Source organism: Eschrichtius robustus, chromosome 15 (genome assembly GCF_028021215.1).
Source record: "Eschrichtius robustus isolate mEscRob2 chromosome 15, mEscRob2.pri, whole genome shotgun sequence".
NCBI lineage: Eukaryota > Metazoa > Chordata > Mammalia > Artiodactyla > Eschrichtiidae > Eschrichtius > Eschrichtius robustus.
In genome coordinates this window covers 36770796-36785430 of record NC_090838.1, presented here as the reverse complement: position 1 = coordinate 36785430, position 14635 = coordinate 36770796, and the positions used below count along the sequence as shown (strand labels likewise).

General features: G+C 37.0%; 2 protein-coding genes across 8 annotated transcripts in view; one reads left to right on the top strand and one right to left on the bottom strand.

Moving 5' to 3' along the window:
* PREPL (prolyl endopeptidase like) overlaps nt 1-7496 on the top strand; it is a 62451-nt gene extending 54955 nt beyond the window's left edge. For all 6 annotated transcript variants that reach the window (XM_068563879.1, XM_068563884.1, XM_068563882.1 and 3 more), the window contains 4 exons: nt 2869-3018; nt 3428-3551; nt 4403-4476; nt 4848-7496. In XM_068563879.1, coding sequence (XP_068419980.1) covers nt 2869-3018; nt 3428-3551; nt 4403-4476; nt 4848-4937 — 438 coding nt within the window. In that variant the 3' untranslated portion in view covers nt 4938-7496. The remainder of the gene's footprint in view (nt 1-2868; nt 3019-3427; nt 3552-4402; nt 4477-4847) is intronic.
* The window catches only part of SLC3A1 (solute carrier family 3 member 1), a 36359-nt gene continuing 27200 nt past the window's right edge, over nt 5477-14635 (bottom strand). For both annotated transcript variants that reach the window (XM_068563886.1, XM_068563885.1), the window contains 3 exons: nt 13241-13408; nt 12128-12244; nt 5477-6119 (listed from right to left, as the gene is read on the bottom strand). In XM_068563886.1, the coding sequence (XP_068419987.1) occupies nt 5679-6119; nt 12128-12244; nt 13241-13408 (726 nt within the window). In that variant the 3' untranslated portion in view covers nt 5477-5678. The remainder of the gene's footprint in view (nt 6120-12127; nt 12245-13240; nt 13409-14635) is intronic.

Genomic DNA, 14635 nt, shown 5'->3' with positions numbered 1-14635 from the left:
GTTTAATAACATGTATACATGGAAGAGACCCAGCAGACTGAGTAACTCACCAAAATGACCAGAATGGTGGCCATGGTTACTCACCTTAAACACCATCTTCAGCTAAAGACGGAAGAGGATGTTAGGGGTAAGACTTCAAGGGGTAGAAGGCAGTTCACATGGAGGTGGAAAAGCAAAAGTTCGGTAAACAAATGTTTGCTGGGTTAGCAGAGACCATGAGACACAGAGTGGACTCTGGTCTCTAAGCATTTCCCCACCACAGCTAGTCCGTATTTATTATCTGGTGATGTTCCTGTAATACACCCTCTATCTAAATTCTTCAGGCTTTTAGGGGGAAGATCAACATTTCTTCCTGAGTCTTTTGGGCCTTGATTGTTTTCAGCTTGAAATAATCTGGGGGTGACAAATTTTGTTCTTCTACCGTAGATATTCTAGAAGATAATGACTAGGATGGAGAGAGTAAATTATTTTCAGGTTTTTTTTTTTTTGGAGGGTGTGGGCTATACACTGTGGGCTTGTATTAAGTAAATAAGTGTTAAATATTCCTGATCAGTAAATCTATTTTTTAATAGAAATACTTAGAAGGGAAAAAACTCCATGCACAAAGACAGTAATGGCAGAATTATAAAGAAAATGCAACTAACCTTTGACTTTTAGAAATCAGAAAGGAGGGCTTCCCTGGTGGTGCAGTGGTTAAGAATCCGCCTGCCAGTGCAGGGGACACAGGTTCGAGCCCTGGTCTGGGGAGATCCCACATGCTGTGGAGCAACTAAGCCTGTGTGCCAGAACTACTGAGCCTGTGTGCCACAGCTACTGAAGCCCGTGCGCCTAGAGCCCGTGCTCTGCAACAGGAGGCCACCGCAATGAGAGGCCCGCGCACCTCAACAAAGAGTAGCCCCCGCTGGCCGCAACTAGAGATGGCCCGCGTGCAGCAAGGAAGACCCAACACAGCCAAAAATAAATAAATAAATAAATTTTAAAAAAGAAAGAAATCAGAAAGGAAATAATCAGAAATATATGTTTAATAATATTTATCCCACACTGCTTATAATAGTGAAGAATTGGAGGTAACGCAATTATCCAACAATTCATTCAAAGTTTGGAGCCCATTATGTCTGATTGGTAAACCTAAGTCATGTGGCTACTCTCACTCTGAGGGAAAGCTGGGAAAGGAACTATCTGGCATTTAGCTCCTCTACAGTGAGAGGCAGGCTGTCTCATAAGGTTAGGGATATTCTAAATGCAGAAAAGGAGCTAAGATGCTAGGCAGCCAAAAAGAATTGCATTTGCCCATATTTGCTTAATGTTAATAAAAGAGAAAGCTGCAAAACATGTTAACAGAAGATTATACAGCTATATGAACAAAGCAGCCCCCATTTTATTAAATGTTTTAATACTGGTTATAAGCCAATGAGTGATATTCTTTTTCACCTTGGATAATTTTCAGATTTTCTTCAATTAGCATTTATTACCTTTTTATTATGTAAAATGTCCAACTGAGTTTATTCATGTGTTGTTGGGGTTTTATTTTTAAATATTTATTTATTTATTTATTTATTTATTTATTTTTGGCTGTGTTGGGTCTTCGTTGCTGCACGCAGGCTCCTCTAGTTGTGGCAAGCGGGGGCTACTCTTCGTTGCGGTGGTGGGCTTCTCATTGCGGTGGCTTCTCTTGTTGCAGAGCACAGGCTCTAGGCACGTGGGCTTCAGTAGTTGTAGCACGTGGGCTCAGTAGTTGTGGCTCATGGGCTCTGGAGCGCAGGCTCGGTAGTTGTGGCACGTGGACTTAGTTGCTTGGCGGCATGTGGGATCTTCCCAGACCAGGGCTCAAACTCGTGTCCCCTGCATTGGCAGGCAGATTCTCAACCATTGTGCCACCAGGAAAGCCCTTACTTTTAAGTTTTAATTGTGGTAAAATAACATAAAATTTACCATCTTAACCATTTTTAAGTGTGTTCAGTTCAGTAGTGTTAAGTACACTCACGTTGTTATGCAACCAGTTTCCATACTTCTCATCTTGCAAAACTGAAACTCTGTACCCATTAAATAGCAACTCCCCAATTTCCCCTTCCTCTGGACCTTGGGAACCACCATTCTAGTTTTCTATGAATCTGACTACACTAAGGTACCTCCTATATAAATGGAATCGTACAATGTATTATATGTCTTTTTATAACTGGTTTATTTCACTTAGATAATGTTCTCAAGGTCCATTGTGTTGTAGCAGGTGTCAGATTTTCCTTCTTTTTAAAGCTGAATTTCATTGTTATCATTGTATTTATATTTTGCTTATCCATTCATCTATCAGTGGACACTTGGGTTACGTCCACCTTTTGGGTATTGTAAATACTGCTGTGAACAGGGGTGTACTCTTCAAGACCCTGCTTTCATTTCTTTTGGATATATGCCTAGGAATAGAATTACTGGATCATATGAGAATTCTAAGTTTAATTTTTTAAGAAACCAGCATACTGTCTGCACCATTTTACATCCCCACCAGCAGTGCACAAGTGTTCCAGTTTGTCCACATCCTTGCCAACACTTTTTTTTCTTATAGTAGCCTAATGGATGTGAGGTGGTGGCATTTATTATGTGAATAAAAGAAACAAAACTAAAAGCAAAAATTGTGAAATTGGAAGATAAACCCTTTGTCATTTAAGGAGTCTGAATACCTTAAAAGCCAGTTATAAATCACAGGCCCTGGTTACAGACTGGCTAATTAATCTGGCTCCTGGGAATGTACATAACTTCTTGAGCTTTGTTCTGTGATGTCAGCATGTATATTCATAAAGTATAGTATTTTTCTGAAACTCATTTTACCAATTTATTAATTGAAGTTTAAATTTCTCTGGCTTTTTTTTTTTTAAGGCACCTTTCTTGGATGTTCTCAACACCATGATGGACACTACACTTCCTCTGACATTAGAAGAATTAGAAGAGTGGGGGAATCCTTCATCTGATGAAAAACACAAGAACTACATAAAACGTTACTGTCCCTATCAAAACATTAAACCTAAGGTAGTGAAAGACAATTATGATATACTATCCTGAAGTGATAGAGAGAATAATGAAAAGGATATTTACCCGAGCCACAGCCGGAATTTAGTAAGGCCTTAGATTGTTTCTGCTTATAATACTCAAACACCTTTCAGCCCCTTCTCTGCTCATACTCCATGTTTGTTTCAACTTAATAGCTCAGGAGACTAGATTCAATAAGATCAAGGTCTCACTAGTCAAGAAAAGGTTATTCCAGGTAACAAATAGTCTAGTATTGTGATGCCATATATCTCTCAAGAATATCAAATGAGAAAAAAAATTCTAGCACTTAGGGAAAAAAAAATTGGAGGTAGTTGTTTTTCATAATCCATAAGGTGGAAAGGGACCATAAGGAATAATATAAATTCTTTGTACATCTCTTTTCTTTCAGCATTATCCTTCGATTCACATCACAGCTTACGAAAATGACGAACGTGTGCCTCTGAAAGGAATTGTAAACTATACTGAGAAACTCAAGGAAGCCATCGTGGAGCATGCTAAGGACACCGGGGAAGGTAGGAGACCGCCTGGGAGCAGGGGACGTAGCCACATGGACTGTCACCTTCAGTGTACTGCTCAGGGTAGTACTGCAGACCAAATCAATCACCCATGATTCTAGACAAATCACTGTTTTTTCCTATGTCAACTACCCATTTGAAGCAAATGTAATAACTATAACTGCCTTGCCTGTTTTTCAAAGGACAGCATTAAAATAAGGTAGGCAAGGCACAAAGAAAAAAGTAAATTTGAATATCTACATAACTTGGAGGTGTACTATCATACCGTATCGTATCATTCATTCTTTAACAAAATTAATTGAGCTATTATTCTTGGGAATCTCTAAAAACAAATTCTGAAGTTTTTGCTCTGGAGCTTCAGTGCCCAAACTAGCAGCTTTAATTTTCTCTAGATCTTTCAATTTTATTAGACAAGAACTCTTACCATTTTTCCTTGGCAAGACATGCCAGGACCTTCTGGGCTCAGGGTCAGAGGGTCTCACATACAAGTTTCCAGACAGTTGCCCTGTATTCAGTTCTGTGTCTCACTCTCACCCATTGCTATAGTTGGTGTTTCCAGGTCACAAGGCTCTCAGATTCCATAAGACCGATTGGCTTCCTTCTCCATGTAGCCCTGTAGTCTCTTCCATCCAGCTTCCTCTGCCTCTGGTCCTCCTCCTGCTTTTCCTGTTTCAAAAATTTGTTTTCTACTGCTCTCCCCACCTCTCCTGTCTTTGTTGTTGTTGGTGGTGGTGGTTTATGCCTTTCTCCTTCACTATTATTTTAATAGAGTGCTTGGAAGGAGCCAGGTGAAATGGGTGGGTCTCGGCCGAAAACCTTCTAATTGTTTCATATGTTAACTCTTTCAGGTTATCAAGCCCCCAATATTATTTTAGATATTCAGCCTGGAGGCAATCATGTGATTGAGGATTCTCACAAAAAGGTATGCTATCAAGCCCCTCTAAGTTGACAGATGCCCAATTAGTGATGTTTTGGTACTCGGCCTTTCAGTGGTTGCAGCAGGGTTTGTGCCGGCTGCTTCACCAACTGTCAGGTCTATGGCTGAGACCTGAGGGGGAAGGAGGAACTCAGAGTCAATAAAGAGAAGAGGTACTTGATAAGTGAGCTCTGTCAGAGAAAGTAGTTGTATCTCAGTTGTTGGGAGCTTTCTGCCTCTGTGCCAAATAAAAAATACCTTTGCCATAAATTGCTGATTTCAGGGTTAGGTGAAGTTGGATGGACAAGGAGAGACTTGAACACTGGAGTTTTACCACAAAGGCCTTCTATCTAATTTTTTAAATGTGTTTCTTTTAGATTACAGCCCAAATTAAATTCCTGTACGAGGAACTTGGACTTGACAGCACCAGTGTTTTTGAGAATCTTAAGAAATATCTAAAATTCTGAAATGCTGCATTCAGTGGAAATTGGAAACACACTGAAATATTTCATAGTCATATTTCCAGTTACATTAACAAAAGTGAGTTTTTTAAGTTAGTAAATAATTTTTTAAAATTTGTTTCTCCATCCAGATTTTGTTTTGTATACAGCTCACTTGCTTATACCATTGTCTTCATTGATGCACATGTCCCTTAACCTAGGAAAGTAGTTTTCAAACCATGCTCTGTAGAAGGACATAGAGAAGGGAGTGAAGGAAGGATTGGTGACAGCAGAACTTTCCCCTTTCCCGCATCAGAACAGGTTTGTTTTACTCTGATTTTCTTTGAACAGTTTACAAATCAAGGTCCTGCTTCTTTGCTAGTGAACATTTTTAGATACTCTAGCAGTTAAGTGATCCTCCAATTTCTGTACCTGCATTTTATGGAAGAAGAAGATATTCCTCACATTAAAATTCATTAGATCTCTTTAATATTCTGGAGTCCTGAGGTGCTCTGATCATCTCTTATTGACGCTAACTCAAAAAAATTACAAGTTCCTGCAAGGGATAATTTTCTTTTAAACACTTTATTATTCTTGAAAAACATTTGAGAACCTTTCCTAAAGCAGTTTCACTCAAGCTACAGAAATATCTAAAAATTAATTACCGCTCATAAAGTTCACCCAGCAGCATGCTGCTGTACGTGAAGTTACTGCAAATGCTTACAATAGAACAGAATGCCAGCGTCTCCATCTCTTTCACAGAGGTGCCTAACACAAGCTGTACAGTATGTTCAGTACACTGGAATAGCATGCCCGGTTGGAAACAAAACATCTGTCTTGGAAAGCTGTTTGGTGATGAAGGAGATTCCTCGTGTTGTATTCAAGGATGAGTCCTTCTCCTTTGTCCAGTGTAATGGCATGTGTATCAACTTCACGGCCTTTGTAGGCAGAATTGGTACTTAACCTTATCCTTACTCTTGTGGGAATATTTGAAATCATTTCCTTTAGATTTAGCACTGATAATTCTCCAAAATTCAGAACCATGAGGAAGACTCTGTCTGTGCCGTCCAGCTCTCTTGTGTACACAACAAAGTGGTTGTCATTCCTCAAGTAGCAAAACCAGCCCCTGCTGAGGAGCAGCTCATTGGCGTGAAGCAAACTTAATTCTTGATATAACTTCAGTGCTGATCTGGGCTGAGTCTTTTGGACCTGTTTTTTTTAAAAAGAATATTCACATAAATGTTTGATTCTAAGAGTATCAAATAAGGAATTATTTCCCAAAAAAACTTGCTTCTATTTTAACCCTTAAAACAACTACCAACTTTTAAGTATTAATAAGTAGGTAAGAATAGTTTATTTAACTACCCATAGAAACTACAAATTCAGGGTTTCACCTTGTCTGAGAGGGATTGCTGCGTGCACAGTTCTCTGCTACATCTTGGCCAGAGCTGATGTAGAGGCCAAATTTGACTCCGCTGAATGTCCGTGTCTAAGTTAATGGATACTTAACTTGCCTAAAGAAAGTCCCTTTATGCTATATTTAACTGGCAGAAAAGCAGCCATTATGGCCATGGACTCCGAGAATCTCTGGTGAACTGGGGCTTCTCTGTTCTCTTTTGTAGAATAATGTGTAGGTTGGTGTAACATTAACAGATGCTAATTATGAACAGAAAATTGCAGAAAGGGATGCAAAGCAAAATGCTGCCTAAAGTGAAAGTTAAAATATGCCCATTAAAGAAGATTGGGGTTAATTTTACAGCTGTATAAAATATACATAATTTAGTGTATTTTTCTTGTTTTCCTTTAACATTTCAAGCATCTTTTGTTATTATATTAAATGTCATTTTAATGGCAGAATAATAATCTAATGAATGGTTATACGATACTTAATCATTCCCTTTCATTTTGACATTCAAGTTTCTAATACGCTTCCCCCATATTTGGATTATTTATTTAAGATATAAATATCAGAAAGACAATTATTATGTCAAGGAGTATGGATGCTTGATACATAATGCCAAATTTGTCTTCATAAAAGCTGTTGCCAAATCAGTGATAGCATTCATTTCATTGTAGTCTTGCCAGCCATGTTGACCTCAGTGGTACTGGTGGTTGTTTGGGGCAGGTGCGTAATGTGTGGTGTTTAGTGAATATCTAATGAATGTCTGAAAAAGTTTATTCTGTGTTTATCAGGTACAAAGGTGTTTATGGTACATGTATATGGTATATGTATATGACTTGTCAAATTACTACTAACATTTTCTATAGCCTTAGATAATGCATGAAAAAGCACAGTTCAGTGCCACTCACATAAGAAGTGCCCAGTAAGTGTTAACTACTATTTTTGTCTACTTAATTTACCACTTTCTAGAAGTATGTTGAAGTGTCTCTCTGTAATTGTGGATTTATCAGTCTTTCTTTGCATTTCTCATAGTACTTGTTTTATACATTTTGAAGCTATTGTTAGATGCATAGATTCATGATTTATAGTGGAATGTTCTTTCATCAGTTTTTGAAAATTGCCTTTGTCTCATGCTTTTCATATTGAATTCTATTTTGTCTGCTATTAAATATTTCCACACCTGCTTTTTGTAACTTTATTTTTTTTAAATAGAAAATGCATGCATACAATATAAAATTCAATTTTAAGAATAATATATAAATGGTTTTCTTCAACACCATCCCCTAGCTTCCCATTTTCTCTCCCAGAGATAGACACTATTACTGTTTATATTCTTTCATTGTTATGTTTCATATGAAATGATACATTCCGTGCCTGTGCAGACATAGATAGACATACTTTTTCCTTCTTTACACAAATAGTGGCATGTTACCATTCTGTACCCTGTTTTTTTAATTATTTAGTACATGTTAGAGGTGGTCTCTTATCAATGCACAGAGAACTCCCTCATTCTTTTTCACAGCTGCGTACTTGTCTGTTGTATAGATTAACCATAATTGATTCAACTGGCTTTCTATTGATAAAATATATAAATCATTTCCAGAGTCTTCTGCTATCAAAAACAGTGCTGCACAATCCCACTCCTGGGCATATACCCTGAGAAAACCATAATTCAAAAAGAATCATGTACCACAATGTTCATTGCAGCTCTATTGACAGTAGCCAGGACATGGAAGCAACCTAACTGTCCATCAACAGATGAATGGATAAAGAAGATGTGGCACATATATACAATGGAATATTACTCAGCCATAAAAAGAAACGAAATTGAGTCATCTGTAGTGAGGTGGATGGACCTACAGTCTGTCATACAGAGTGAAGTTAAGTCAGAAAGAAAAATAAATGCCATATGCTAACACATCTATATGGAATCTTAAAAAAAAAAAATTGTTCTGAAGAACCTAGGGGCAGGAGAGGAATAAAGACTCAGACGTAGAGAATGGACTTGAGGACATGGGGAGGGGGAAGGGTAAGCTGGGACCAAGTGAGAGAGTGGCATGGACATACATACACTACCAAATGTAAAGTAGATAGCTAGTGGGAAGCAGCCGCATAGCACAGGGAGATGAGCTCGGCGCTTTGTGACCACCTAGAGGGGTGGATAGGGAGGGTGGGAGGGAGACGCAAGAGGGAGGAGATATGGGGATACATGTATATGTATAGCGGATTCACTTTGTAAAGCAATTATACTCCAATAAAGATGTTTAAAAAAAAGAAAAAAAGAAAAATACTTACCAATTGGATAGGTTAAAAATCATGTTATATAAATTTATATTTCTTTAAAAAAAAAAAAGTGCTGCAGTAGAGATCCTTGAATATTTATCATTTTCCACATGTGCAGGTACTCCTAGATACAGATATCTAGGAATGAAATTACTAAAGGGTATGTGCATTTTTTTATTTTGAAAGCTACAGCCAGGTGGCAAGGTTTCTTTTTGTTAGCATTTGCCTGTAATATCTTTATTTTAATTCTTTCTGTGTCCTTTTGTTTTAGCTATGTCTCTTATGTCAGATTTTGTCTTTGTTTTCTAATCTAAGAGTTTATATCTTTTATAGGTGAAGTTAACCCATTTATATCTGTGATTACCATGTTTAGACATAATCCTGTAGCCTTATTTTTTATTTTAGTTGTACTAATGTTTTATTTTAGTTGTACTAGTGTTTTATTTTCTTCTTTAGCTTTTTATTGGATCAATTGGTTTTCTTTATGTAATTTTTTTCCTTCCAGTATCCTTCGAAAATTACGCATTTATGTCTTTTCTTCTGATTGTTACCCTTAAAACTGTAATAACCATTTAAAACATTTTTTTCAACATACAGAGCAGTGCTGTCCAGTAGAACTTCTTGCAGTGCCAAAAGTTCTGTTTCTGTGCTGTACAATATGGTAGCCACTAGCTACTGAGCACTTGAAATGTTGCTAGTGTTAAACAGGAACTGAACTTTTAATTCTGTTTAATTTTAGTAGTCACAGTGGTTAGTGGCTACTGGACAGCTCAAATCTAGAGTGAGTTACTCTGTTTCCATCCTTGTAAAGTGCGTTAGCCTGCGCGCATGTGCGTTTGCTCACTCTCACACGCACACACCCTCCCTGCCACCATTTCCCATATAGAAATAAATCACTACGATTTTTACTCCAGAATACCTTATTTTACATTATGTATCAAAAATTATTCATCCTTAAGTTTTGTTGGTTCCTTTCCTCACTATGTTTTATACATCATGTCTTCCTTTTAGATTCCTTTTTGGTTTTGTTGGAGTCCCCAATTTCTCTTTCAGGAACTGGCTATATACATGGTAAAATTTGGGTCCTTGCTTTTCCATCTCTGTTTTGCTCCTGAATGCTAGTTTGAATGGATATAGGATTCTTTGTTTAGAATCAAGTTTCCATTACAACTTTGAAGGTAAAGTTCTAATGTGTTTTAGTATCCAGTTGGGAAGTCTGATGACAGTCCAATTTTCAGTCCTTTTCTCAGGCAATCTATTTTTGAGTTTGGTTTCTTCCTGTATATTTTTAGGTTTTCTCTTTATTAGTCTCTGTTCTTTTCTAGAACTCCTTTTTTGTTATATGTTGGAATTTCTAGATTTATACTCCACATATCAAAAATTTTCTCTTTATACTGTTAACTTCTTTGCCTTTTTTTTTCCATTTCCCTTGGAATATCAATGTCTTTTGTTACATGCAATGCAAATGAAAAGCCCTTTTTTATTGCTATCAATTTACTATGGTGTTTCGTATTTTGATTGTGTATTAAAATATAATCATGTTGTGTTTTAAAAAAAAAAAAATTCTTTGCCTTTTTACAGTACATTTTGGGATAAACCCTTGAGTCAGTTTTCCAGCACACTAATTAGAACTTCTATTTTATTGTTTATTTTGACAATATTTTTGTATTTCTAAGATATCTAATCACTTCTTTAAAAGAGTGTTAAGGGCTACATAAAACAATAGTCTATCAGGGAGGGAGCAGTTTTACTAATAATGAAGTCTTATGTTATATTTTCTTTGCTTTCTACAATGTTTTGTTAGGAATGGTGTCTCTCTTTCATGGTCTTAATTTTTCTCAAATGTAGTGTGATTTTTGGTGATTCATTTACTTTTGTATTTGATACTCCTTGTTTGCCTGTCTTCAAGTTGCCTGCCTCTACTGTGAGAAGCCAAGTTGGAGGTAGGTCTGGTTTGTCTTTGGGGTGTAGGGGTTCTTTTCCTGTTTAATGGTGACCAGCTACCTAGGGTCCTACCCTCCTCTTAAGGCCTCTGTGAACTGAGGAGTAAAAACTCTTATTTTGGAGATCATTCCTCAGTGAATCATCCCAGGGAATGAGGTTTTCTTCTCCTTTTTTTCCTTCAACTGTTGTTGTAGAAGTTTAACAGTATTTCAAGCTTTGCTCTACTCATTCAACACGAGTATGATCACCAAACAGGCCCTGAGTTTTTTCCTCAGGCAAATTCTGGGGCAGCCAATTGGCAGCGGTGGAGGAACATTCCTGCTGTGCTCTCACCTGTACCTGTCAGTGCTGTTTTCTCCTGTGTATTTTAGATTATGGTTTCTATGCTCTTGTTTCTTTGTAATCTTAATTTTACTTTCTGTCTTCTAAAAAGTACTTAAATTCTCGCCTTGTTCTAGGGCTATTATGGAGGTGTTTTATTAAAATGGCATTGCCTGAGACTTCCAGTTATTTGATTATGATTTAGCATCCCTCCAAGCACTACTCATGATCATTTTAACGACTTGACTAATCTGACCATTATTTTAATTTGCATTTACATTTTTCCATCTTTGCTGCTGCACTTTTTTATGTAGGATTTCTTACATATTGGATTCAAATTGGCCTATGGGAATATTTAGGACATTTGGACGTAATGAAAATCAGTAAGTGCACTTAATCCAAAACACAAATGTTAATATACAATTTTTGTGTTTCAAGGACCTATGACCATATAAAACAAAGTTATCCCTGGGGTGCTTGGATCAGGGAGATGTGGGAACAGGAGGGTTTGCCTGAAGTTCTGTATCAGAATAATCTGGGGAGTGTTTTCAAAATACTTAGTAGATGCTATAAAACTTGTATCCTCATGTGATGCCAGTAATTTCTCTCCCCCTTAAGTAGTTTAGATTGTGTTTTCCAGTGAAAACACCTGAAACTCACCTGAAGCCAGCCATTTCATATTTTTCTGGTCTAAGGAAATGTATTTAGCACTTTGCTGGAATTAATGCATTCCTGTTTAAGAAATTTGTTTGCTGAACTTGGCAAAGTTGATCACCATGAGAACAGAAAGCAGTATAGGCAAAAGCTGAAGGGTATGCTTTTCCGGAACAGCTACTTTTAGGGATTATTCATGCTTCAGTTTCTGTAGGTAAACAGCCTTGCTCTCAAGAATCTTACCCTAGATTGATTGATCGATCTCTTACTTTCTTTCCTTCCTTTTGAGGGGTGGGAACAGAGAAAGGATAGCAGGCTTGCTGAAAGCCCTCCATAAAATGTTCTTAATATTTCATAGCTCAAAGTCATTCCAATGAAGAGTTGTATATTCTGTATGATACTTCATATGGTACACTTCTGCACCAGTTTGTATTTTCACAAAAACATGATTTGCAAACAACTCCTTAAAAACGAAAACTGCAAAAGAAGTCTATGTGATTGATTTAAAGAGCATCAGTTAAGGTTTTAGACAACTCAAGGTGAGTGTGTGTTGTCAGCAACAGAAACTCATTTCCTGTTCTGGAGTTAGCATGAAATTTTCATTGATACTTACATCAACATTCACAGTGTGGTAATCTGAGCTGGTGGGTAACCAGGTGTGATTGCCTTCAGAAAAACCAGCATTTGAGCTATTGTCCCACTGCATTGGTGACTTTGAGAGAAGAGTATCCTATGTCAAAAGACCATAAAGAAAAAAACAGTGATCTGATTATTAAAAGAAATGTAATTTGGCCATGATTTACTTCAGAAGTATTTAATTCCCTGTATTTCTCAGCTAGTACTCAAATTCATTAGCATTCATAAGGAAAAGGCCTTAATATTCAGTACATAAACCAGTTTTACACTTTAAATTGGAAAATAGTTAATGACATCTTGAGTGTGAATAAACTACTAACTGAACATTGATAAATGCCTGGAATCTTTGCTGCTTTTCCCTAAAAATGAGTAATGTAGGATTCCAAAATGTGCCATTTACAAACTCATTATAATGTGATACAGTGATCGGTGAATTCAGGCATGCAGCCATGTACAGGTGAGCCTAGATTGTTACCCTTTTTAGCCTGGTTATCGCATGAGTGCACACACAAATTTAGGAGCTTAAATAGAAAAGGTTTCATTGTGACTAAATATTAGGGAAATTGGATCTCACAATTGAAAGCTAACCATACAAATTATAGCTTCAAGGTCTTTCATCTGCCCAGCAACACAATTGTGAGATCCATGGCCTCAAACAAAAACAAAATTTAAACTTCTCAGGCCTAAGGCTGTCCATTACATTTGTTAGCACAAAGATTCTTCCTTTTATGTTATGGCCAAGCAAGATCTAGCAATACAGACAAGCACTATAATAAATGTTCTTAACTCCATTTCAGGTAGAGGGCATTCGAAACTCAAAACATGGCTTCTTAAATTTTAGTGCACCTGAGAATCAGCTGGAAAACATCTTTGAAATGCAGATCCTGGGCTCTACACAAGAAATTCAGTTGTGTGGCTCAGGAAGCAGCATTTCCCCAATCAAGAAAGCTGAAAAATTCTCACTGCCTAACAGTGAGAAACAAAAGCTAAGTAATCATGATTTTCAGCAGCAGAATAGAAATAGTAAATTTTCTGATTTGGCAAAAAATGAGGATTTGGTGTGGTGCATGGTTAAGTTATATTAACTTACAACATCATAGGTTTCATTGAGATTTGTGGCTAAAATATTTCTCATTCCTATTTCTTCCCCGTAGTAAGTTATGGGAGTTCCAGGCAGTGTGAACACAAGCATGTTCATGATGTTGACATATTGTTTCCCCAGACGAGAAGTCAGCCGGTCATTGTCTGGTCCACCAGTCTGAAAGGCAGATACTTTTTTTTAAGAGCACAGCTCTATACAGAGTTTTCTGAAAGATTTACCCTATTTCACAAAACGTCCTTCAGGCAGAAAAACGTGGTTAACCATGGGTACCTTCGTATCAGCAAGCCTGCATTTGAGTCCTAACCCAGCTCCTTGCTGTACAATTGACCATCTGACTGACTTGGCCATTATGATCAACAAAATGGTGATAACAGCTTACTTCACATTCATATTGCAAATAAGACGAAACTTATGAGGGTACATATTAATATTTTTGCACATTTGGATAAGAGAATATTGACAGGAAAGGAAACAAGTGTTTCCTCCAAGGAGGGAACAGGTGGAGGGGAGCAGGGTGAGAGAAAGACTTCTGATCTGTCCCTTTGTGTGTGTGTGATTTTTGAACTATTCAAAAAAATTTTTAAGTTAAAAGGTAAATCAGCTTTTACAAAAATATTTAACAGTCTAAGAAGAAATTTTCTATAGGACTTCCTATTTTTAAATATATATTTCTTTGTTAAATGTTCTGATTACATATTTTAACATCTAGGCCTTATTTAAGAGTTTACTTAAATCACCTAACCTTTCCACTTTACAAATGATGAAACAAGCTCTGAGAAACTGCATCATTTATTCAGGTCAAGGTCATGAGGCAGAACCAAACTTTGAACTTGAGTCTGAGAATATAAACTTGGTTGTTAGAATTCAGGAAAAAGGGAGCTTGCTTTTTTTATTCTTTAGATTTACTGAAACTATCTTTACAATTATCTTTTTATAGACCATTGTATTTTTCTATCTTTATGGCCAGAAAATAAGGTCAAACTTTTCCACCATTTATTCCTTTTCATTATCTCCAAAGCATCTGACAAGAAACCCTGTGATTTCTCAAGTCTTCTGAACCTAGATCACTTTTCTTTCTCAGAACTGAAATCAAGATTAGCATTGGACAGAGATCAGGGCCTCTCACAAGCTGAGGTCCAGTTGCCTATGATATGAGACTATGAGTATATGAAAAAATGTGCTACAACTACATTATAAAATTTGTATAGAGAGGGGGTACTTCTGGAATGGTGGAGTAAGGACCTCAAAAAATCTCTACCATGAAAGCAAGGAGAATGCTGGCAAAAACTGTAAAAATCCACTTTTTCAGAACTTGGAAATGAAAGGCTTACAACAATACAAGGAGTGTTCAAGAAAAACAGCTGGATCTCAGAACAGCAAGCT